General features: G+C 27.8%; 1 protein-coding gene across 2 annotated transcripts in view; it reads left to right on the forward strand.

The window, feature by feature from the left end:
- Positions 1 to 10,037, forward strand: part of DAAM (disheveled-associated activator of morphogenesis-like protein) — a 103,727-nt gene that overhangs the window by 40,002 nt on the left and 53,688 nt on the right. Inside the window, exon 1 of one of the 2 annotated variants that reach the window (XM_018514565.1) lies at positions 1,641 to 1,697. The exons of the other annotated variant lie outside the window; for it this stretch is intronic. Coding sequence (XP_018370067.1) covers positions 1,656 to 1,697 — 42 coding nt within the window. The 5' untranslated portion in view covers positions 1,641 to 1,655. Of the gene's footprint in view, positions 1 to 1,640; positions 1,698 to 10,037 lie in introns of those variants that run through there. 2 annotated transcript variants of the gene reach the window in all.

A 10,037-nucleotide genomic window follows, 5' to 3' on the forward strand; every position in this document is an offset into this window, starting at 1 on the left:
AAACTTTAAAGGTTCGTAACTCAGGAAGATCTCAAGCAAAAAGGGTTTGTAACGAGTGTTTCGGAAACGTCTTGACACCAAGAGAAAAAGTATTTATCAATAAAAGCAATCTAAACATGAATCTAAGATTTTATTTAATAACCTTAGTTCATAAGTCGAAATCAAATCAATATCTATTGCTTTTCCGTTTGATTTGATATCGACCACATTTTCTATTGATTTTCGAAGAAGATCGACATTTTATCAATGCTGCATCGAGAAGATTGACGTTTTATCAACGCTGTATCGATAAATGAAGATCAATAGAAAATCTAGTAGGTATCAAATCAAACGATCCTAAAAATCAATCAACTTCAAATCGATTTGTGAACCCGGGAATTATTTTATTTTTTAATGAAAATTTTTTTTATGAAGAAATATATTTTCAACGAAAACAATGGTAATATTTATGAATAAATTCAATGTAAAAAGTACAGAAGATATAGAAATCAAGCATTAAAGAAAAAATAGACTTTTTTAGAATATATAAAAATATATACTTCCTACTAAAATATTAAAAATTTTATAAAAATATTGGGTCAGGGAAAAAGTTTCTTCATATTTTTTAATTCAAAATTGTATATACAATATCTTCGTCAAAAATTAATGAAATTTAAATTTTAAAAAAGGGTTTCAAAGCTTGAAATATCTACTTTCGAAAGATTACTATATTTTTTGAGTTTCTGTGAGTTTGGTAATTTTTACTATTAAAAAATTACGAGCTGCAAAAGATGAAAAAATTTCTTTTCACATTGGGAGCCTCTCACGTGCCCAAAAAAATTTACGAAAATTTTCGACTACCTATCATGAAAGCTTGAAGCTTTCCCTACAAAATCTTTTTTTTTTTAATGTTTCTATGATTTTTGTCCCTAAGTTATTCGCGAGTTAAATGAGCATTCTGACTTTGATTGCTCATAACTCCGATAAAAATCATCATATCGCAATTTAAAAAACATTCTTAAAGCTGAAACTTTGTTAGCGAATGATATAATTGTAACGAAAATTTCGTAACAAATGAAAAACTTTTGCAAAAAAATTTATTTTAATATGAAAAAACTTTCCTGACCTAATATTAAAACAAGATGATTCTTTGACCAAATTTGTGTGATTTTTAATTCGACTTTTTTTCGTATTCGTTTACCAGCTAACAATCATATTTATTCTGAGCGCAAATTCGATTTCTGTGCGATGTGAATTACAAATAATATTCCGGGTTTTACATCAGGCCCGCGCCGATCAGCGTATTCGTGGCAAAGAAATCCTACGCGCAAGTAGGCCCCCCTTCTTTCCAGGGCCCGATTGGGGGACCCCTATGTGCACCTGTGCAGGTTGAGAGGTGTTGTGTTTTCACTTGGCAGTTCAACCTACAATCGCGTGCAAGAACGTTCCGCGGAGAAGGTCGTCCGTTGTCTCAATTGAAACGAGCAGAAAAGTCGGTTTACGATATTCATGATAGAATTTTCGATCATCATTGTTCTTTTAAAAATATTGTCGAATTTTTTAATAATTCTATAAATACAAAATATTTTGACAACTGAAGGATTTACGTTGGAAACGTTGTGCTGTTAAACATTTTATTCTTCTCAACGAGAATTAAATTGAATTGTCAGAGATAAATGAAGAAAATCAACGAAACACTTCTCATGAAACTTCAAAAGGTACTTCTTTCTGAAGATCATAAAACATAAACAACGAATTGAACAAAAAGTGACAAAAGCTACAATTTTATTAATATTAATTATCTTTTGGAATAAAAGCTAAAATTTTAATAATAAATTACAAAAATAATTTTGTTACACTTAAAGGTAGATCTCAGAAATTATATCTTGGACGTTAAAAAAATAATCAAAGATAAGAAATATGAAAGGTAGATTTTATCACAAATTGATTATCATTTGTTAGAATCTTTCTCTGTGGTGAAACAAAATCTTGAAATATATTTTTATAAAATAATCTGGTAACAAAGACTAAACAATACATGTAAACTGATATATATTTAATATGTAAAATGACTTTGTAATAATAATTAAATCTAATAATATACAAATTAGAAATTATAATAATAATAAATAATATATTTCTTTACAACTAATTTAACGTTATTGTTATAAAACTTAATCTTAATTAAAAACTAAATTTTTATATAAACTGTCATTATGAAGATATATTTTTAAGTGCTAAACATTGTGTTTAAGTATTAATATGATGTTTTAAATACTGAAAATAAAAAAAACTTTAATATAAAATTCAATAAAAAAATTTGTGTAAGTTACGAAAATTGTATAACTAATAAATGAGTAATTAAATATTTTAGATATATCCAATTTTAATTACATAAACATAAAGTTGTGGTCAAAATTGCAATTTAAAGATTGGCTTAATATCTTTAAATAATTTGATACTAGCTATTTTTAAAAGCAAGAATTTAACTTAAAAACACATTGATTGTGAGTATTAAAGAAAAATCATAAACGTCTCCGATTATAAGGGCGAAAAGAAAAGACTGATTTAAACATAAATTGATATTTAAAAAATAAAGGTTTAATGCCGCGTATAAACCTCGATCCGTAAGCAAAGATAGCAAAATAATAAAATTCTATCGATCTTTAGGGGAGATTGGAGACAATGGTAACGGAGGTTAGTTGTAACAATTTGTTTTTATTTAATAATAAGAGATAAGATAATCATATGAAGAACAAGAATAGTCGGTATTGAGGCCTGCGTTTGCCTCATGACATCAATGCGTGTGCCGCATGTAAAAGAAATTATATGTAGAGTGCTCAGATAAGCCATGTAAGTGTAAATTTACGATGTTATACTTTTCTGCTTTAAACTTTCAAATAAAATGCTTTTTATCATATTTTCTTTTATTAATTCTAAAATACTTTTTTTTACACACAAGTTATGTGCATATCTTTTTTTGATATTCTTTAAGTGATTTTAAATATATTTATATAAATGTTGACAACACACATCGGTTTAGGGTTAAAAGTACCGCATCGCCAGGATACGTTGTAACACCATTACAATTAACGGTAAATGTTAAGAAGAAGAGAGTTTGCTCACCTCAAATTTTGATTAAAAAATATTGAATCGATGCGTTTTCGCATAAAAATAAAGATTTGACAAGAAAAAAGTGTCGCTCTGATTCGTAAACCAAAATATTTTAAGTTGACGACTATTCTGGTTAGGAAATCTGTCACAGCCACGAAATATACTACGACACAAGTATATATGCGATGAGGTCACATTTTCATGCTCTATGGCGAATGTGTTGTACTTCTTATTGTAATAGATATTATTCACTGCTTTACAAACACAAATTCACTGCTTCGAAACAAATTCTCTGCTTTAACATACAAATTCACTGCTTTTTAATAGTAAATTTACTGATTTAAAAACAAAAATAATATAATATAAAAATAATATAAGATGATAATTTCTGTTTTAGAATAGATAATTTATTTTTAAAGCACTGAATTTGTGTTTTTAAAGCAGTGAATTTTTGTTTTAGAACAGATAATTTGTTTTTAAAATATGTTACAACTTTCCCTAGCATTGCTTCATTTTGCCCCAAATCGAAGCAAAATGCATTAATTCGTATTTTGATAATTTAATCATAAACAGTCTAAAATTACACCTTTTTGCAAATAGTACCATAAATCTAAATAGTTGTTACGTCATGTGCATTAAAAGAAATAAACATATTTGTCATAAATAAAGAAATACATGTATATTTCTAAGAATTGTTTTTCTAACAACTGTCCCCAGTCTCCCCTATTATTTCAGCAAGATGAAATCTTAATTAGAGCAAAATTAATTTTAAATTAATTAAATTAATTTTAAACTCTATAGACACAAATGTAATTCAATAATGTAATCGTAAATATTGATCAGTCTCACGTGGAAAGCAAGCAATTTTTGAATGTATATCCGAGATGAGATGTCTTGAGTTTCGAATCAGAAAAAAACATTCATTTTGAAGAGGAAATTGGCAAAATTGAAAATGGACATTATGTTGGAGAAAATAGGAAAATTAAATTTGGTAACGTGTATACTTTAGTTTAGTATAATTTAAATAACAATAATTATAAACTACATAAATTAAGTATAACACGCTGTTAATATGGTATATTAGCAACATGAATTATAAATGCTTTGTACATGCTCTAAGTTGTGGTTGCTATTGCTCAATTGTATTTGGGCCAAAAATGACAATTGTGTAATTGTACAGTTGGAAAAATAGATACCGAATCATCAATATAATTAATTTTTTTTTCATATTTGATATAGTATATGTAAATAGTAGTAGAAAAGCTTAATAATATAATAACAATTATTTAGATTTATAAATAAATTAATTTTTATCAAATTAAAAAACCATGGCACTTAAATTTTTTAATTAATTAATTAATGTGTTCTATAACGCGTGAATGATATATGATCGAAAACATATTACATACATAGGGTAAAATCACTAATTGTGGATCACTCTTTAAAAAAAAATCATATTTTTATTCAAAACAATATCAAACAATTAATAAAACATTTAATAGTCATGATTGACCATGAAGATTACGTTATGAATGGTTTTATTCCATTTCATTACCGTTTTACATGTTTTAATTTGAATTAAGGGGGACCACCACTGTGACGGGTTCAAAAAATCGATTTTTTGGTTTTTTGCATTTTTGTAATGTTTGGAGTCTTAAAAATATCTCCCTAAAATATTATGTTAAAATTCGTAACGGAACTATAGTAAATTATATGGTGGAGTAGCACGTGGTCAGATACATAAGCTAATCATTTGTAAAACTTTAAACACGTTTTTCTCGAAATCACGTTTTCATAACGCTCACATACCTCGGCCAATTTTTATCCGAATGATGAATTTTCGACAAAATGTTTACAACAAAATTGTCTTCAGTTAAGCGTACGACTTTTTCAATCGGATTATTAGTTTTTGAAGAACAATAAAAAAAGTAATGATTTTTTTCGTAAAATCGAAACCTCTTTTTTTAAAACAGCGCTATTTTGTCTAAAATTATATTATCAAAAAATCAGTACGCTTAACTGAAACTACACTCATACACTTTAAAATAAAAAAAATTTTATTTTAGAGCTCCCGTTTGAACGCAGCATATGCGCCCGTGCACCCATGTTTTTTCAGACGAAGTGCACATCAATGAGCACTGAGACTAGAAATATTAATATTATTTAATGAATTTTTTGTAATTGTATTTTCCGTAAATGTATGTAATTTAATTAAATATATATAAATATATAAAGACAATAATTCATAAATAAATATTAAATATATAAAGACAATAATTCATACAAACTATTAGTTTTCACAAAAAAAATTCACAAAGACAGTTTTTTTTTTCGGCCGTCACAGTAGTGTTCCCCTTTAAATAAAATAGTAACAATTATCCACAGTTAGACCCCCGTACGTACTAATTGCGGATCATTTCACTAAATGCTTTATTCTTTTTGGTGGCGTTACTATACCCCCATAAGGATAAAAATGATTTGCGCATGCATATCGTAATATGTACAGGGTGTCTGATGTAACTGTGATCACGATTTTTCCGGCACTTCCGATGAACTGACAAAAATTATATTGAATAAAAGTTAATCAGTTTTCAATCGGCTACAAATTGCAATATTAAAAATTTGTAAAATACTCTTTTTTTTAGGAAAAAAGTCAAGGTCGCCCTAATTTTTTAAAATGGCACTACATATTTTTTACTTCATAATATTGTAACTGATATCAAGACGAGTTCAATGACCTGCTATACTATGACCTTGAAATGACCTTACAGTTGTGGGATTAATGAACGGAAATGTTTTCGTGAAATACTATTTTATTTGTATTAAATTTTTTATATGGGCTATTCTACAGTAGAAAAAGATTTTTGTATCTGCTACTTTTTTACGGACATGGATTCTTGTTTTTTAAATGAAACTACATACAAAACAACGAATTATAGAGTAAGTTAGGGGAATATGCCAGTTCGGGGAATATGCCACTCGTGTTTAACAATGATACCGATTAACAGCACTCGCGTTAGTGACACAGAATTATTTACAATTGTGTGCTTATATAACGTGTTACATAAGTATCAAGAATTTCCTCGCAACAGTATTGTTTTTATGAGGTAAATATGACGGCATGGTATACGAAAATGTACTTCTTATAACTTTTATAGTGCTTTATGTAAGTTATTATTTAAATATTACACAATATTTAGCTCGATTAGCTTTTTAATCTATTAGTGTAGGTTAAAATGAAAATATTTAGTACATCGTTGATTCATTTTCTTAACAGTCGTACTGTACAGACTCATCATAAGATGAAATGACTTCTTGGGGTAATATGCCACTACTTTTGTTAGAGTAAAATACCAGTGGTCATTTTCTCTATTATATAGGTTAGGGCGCTATAAACAAACGTTTTGCCGCATAATTCCGTTGTGACAGGATATTCGTATTGGCAAATACTTAATAAATAAACTTAAATGTTTATTTATTTGCTTATTGTATTGTATTATATTAACCATATTTTCTGTACTTTTGGACGACACACATTGATCATTCGTGTCCGACTCGATTTTAAGGCTTTTAAAATGCTCGAAAAATTCTATAAAAATTCACACACATTTTTTAAAGTCTCTACTAAATTATTCTGCTATGCAAACTTTGGTAAAAATGTTTAGAATAATTATGAAAATTACTTTCTGCATCAGAAAAAGAAAATAATTCAATTTTAATATAAAAATAAAAATTGTAACTTTGCTATATATGTACTAAAAAAAAAATCATTGTCGGATGTTTTTGTACAGATATCATAATTTACAAAAAAAAATATTACACAAGTCAGATGCAAAAAAAATACAATTATTTGAGCATCTGAATATGTCATATTTTTAATGTGGATAAATAGTATTTTTAAAGAAAAAACAGTTTTTGATTTTATTAAAGTACACAAAAATGATTATTTTTAATGCAAACAAATATTAAAAAAGTGATTACAGAATATTGAATTTTTTTATGCATTCGCTGTATATCGGTGATCTGTGGACTTCGCATATCAGCTTTTCGCAGTGAATACTGCAAAAAAAATATAAACACGATAAAATAAGCCTACTCAATACAAAAACAGCAAAATAACTGATTTACTTACTTGTGAAAAAGGCACCTTCCGACTATAAATATAGGTCTTTCAGTTCCTCACGTAACTTTGTGACCATGCTGCTCGACAACACATAGAGATTCCTTATCGCTGTTGTTTCCCTATATTCCCCTCATCACAAACATTTTTCCAGAGGGCTGGGGGGGGGGGGACATGGGGCCATGTTCGCAGGTATATGAAAAATAAGAACTATTAGAAATGGCATGGACACGAAAGACCTAGTGTGTCGTTCAAGGGTTAATTTACTGCTCAATTCAAAATTCTGAATAGAGAATACAGTTTTTTAATCCATTTTAATGAATTGAATTTTCTTGATTACTGGAACTAAAACTACTTGTAATACTATGTAAATATAAAGTAAAACAAATATTTATTTATACGTTTCATACTTAAACATTACATACTTTTACTTTTAAAAATGGTCCAAAATGTAATTGGATAATATCTAATTGTTGCAGTAGATGGATTCACGAGGATTGTTCGTAGAAAGATATATTTATGCTATTAAAATGTCTTTATTTTACATGTTGTATAACTTAATCTATCGAAGTTATTATTTATATCCTTATATTGTTTATATTACCTATATTATGTTACAAATGTTTATTTTCATCACAAAAATGATTAATAATTTGTTCTTGCAATAAAAAAAACAAAATAAATGTTATACTTAGTATTTTTTTGTATGTGGCATATTATCCTCATGGTGGCATATTACCTATTTTTCAACACTTTTGTATTTCATTATGTTTAGTAACAAAAAATGAATATATTCGATTCCAATTATACACAAATAATAGATAAAGATAGAAGAAAAAAATCAGTATGTAAAGTTATTTTAATTTGAACAAATAATTACTAAAACATCTAATTTCGCTTAAGTGTGGCATATTCCCCCAACTTACCCTAACCAAAAATTGTAGCATAACAAAAAAGTACAATACAACAAAAATTATATAATAACAAATTTAATGAAAGAAATTACGTAATTACAATGAGTGTTCGAATTGTTCATTTTCTTGTAGGCACAATTCTGTGCCTACAAACTATGTAATCCATTAGTTATCCTATAATGCTGTTATGACGAATTTCTTCACATGCTGTACGGATTCGCTGCTTTGAATGTTCCATATTTTGAATTGGTACCGCGTAGACTAATCGGGGGACCATAGTGGCCAAATTTCTTCTAAATGTGCTAAGACCGTAAGAGTATTACCCGCAGTTGTAATTAAATGCGGTTTGTTTCTTTTCTTCTTTTCAAATTCTCCATAATTTCTTCTTTTCAATGTTTCTAAAACATTGTTGCGGGTGAAGTCTCTGTGGGTATCTTGTGACATATAGAATTGCAGTTTCACGTGCATTTCTTTTACATGCATCGAATATTAGCAGCATATCAACTTTCTCATTATAGGAATACATTTTCGACAAACTGAGACTGAACTAAGATTTGCTCTAACGACAGACTAAGACTGAACACAAGAATACATACTACATAGGGTAAACTCGGGTATGATGGCCATAGTTTTTTAAAATGCAAAAAACATATTGTACATTTATTCTTGTTACTTTTTAATAATATTTGGGATATTACTTTCACTGAAGCTTAAAGTAACAAAAACTATTAAAGAGAAAATACTTAACAGAACTTTAATTTTATCAAAATATTACAAAGTATGCATTGGCCAACTTATCTGATTTTTAGGGAAAAGATGGCCGTGTGTGATATTAAGAAAAATAGCCATAGTATTTATAAATAAATAGTGAAAATAAAAGTATTAATTATAGGTCACATTGCAATTTACGTACCTTTATTTTGTATGTAATGTTGATTATGGCAGCTTAACTGTAATTTATTAGACATTATAACAGTTTTTAGCAGACACGTGTAAAACTTCGCAGATAGTCGAAAGAAAAAATATTAGATAATATTTATAATATTGTTATTTTGAACAGTGTATTCTTATGAACTACTGTAAATATTGATTATTTTTAAGAATGACTATAAAAATGCACTATTTATCAATTATTGGACAAATTATGGCCTATGGCCATCTTTTCCGTATGGCCATAATACCCTAGTTTACCCTACACGTATGTGATAAATTGAACTATACATTCGAGAATATCACGAATTCCAAAATGGCTACGTCTGTTCCTCACGTCTGACTGTAAGGTCATCTCAAGGTCATAGTATAGCGGGTCATTGAACTTGTCTTGATATTAGTTACAATATTATGAAGTAAAAAATATGTAGTACCATTTAAAAAAATTAGAATGACCTTGACTTTTTTCCTAAAAAAGAATATTTTTCAAATTTTTAATATTGCAATTTGTAGCTGATTGAAAACTGATTAACTTTTATCTAAAATAATTTTTGTAAGATCATCGGAAGTGACGGAAAAATCGTGATCACAGTTACGTCGGACACTCTGTATATAACGAAATTATAATTAATGATCCACATCTAGTTCTAATTGTGGATAATGATGCAATTTTAACAAATTCAAGTTTATTTAAAATTAGTTGACAATTAAAAATCAATGATAATTTTAAAAAATTGATGGAAATTAAACGTTTAGCAAAACAGTTAAATTATGATTAGTAACACTTTTTGCATGTAGGCATGTATACTATTTTATATTCTATTTTGATAATTAAAACAAAAATCTGTTTAGGATGGCATCATTTGTGAGATTTGAAAAATTTTTAAACATTTTTGTAATAAATTTACGCAATAAAAGTGCCCATGTACGATTTTAAAACTGGGCCAACATCGGGCCAATGTCGGCTGCCAACTTCCGAC

Source organism: Trachymyrmex cornetzi, unplaced genomic scaffold, assembly GCF_001594075.2.
Source record: "Trachymyrmex cornetzi isolate Tcor2-1 unplaced genomic scaffold, Tcor1.1 scaffold511, whole genome shotgun sequence".
Taxonomy (NCBI): Eukaryota; Metazoa; Arthropoda; class Insecta; order Hymenoptera; family Formicidae; genus Trachymyrmex; species Trachymyrmex cornetzi.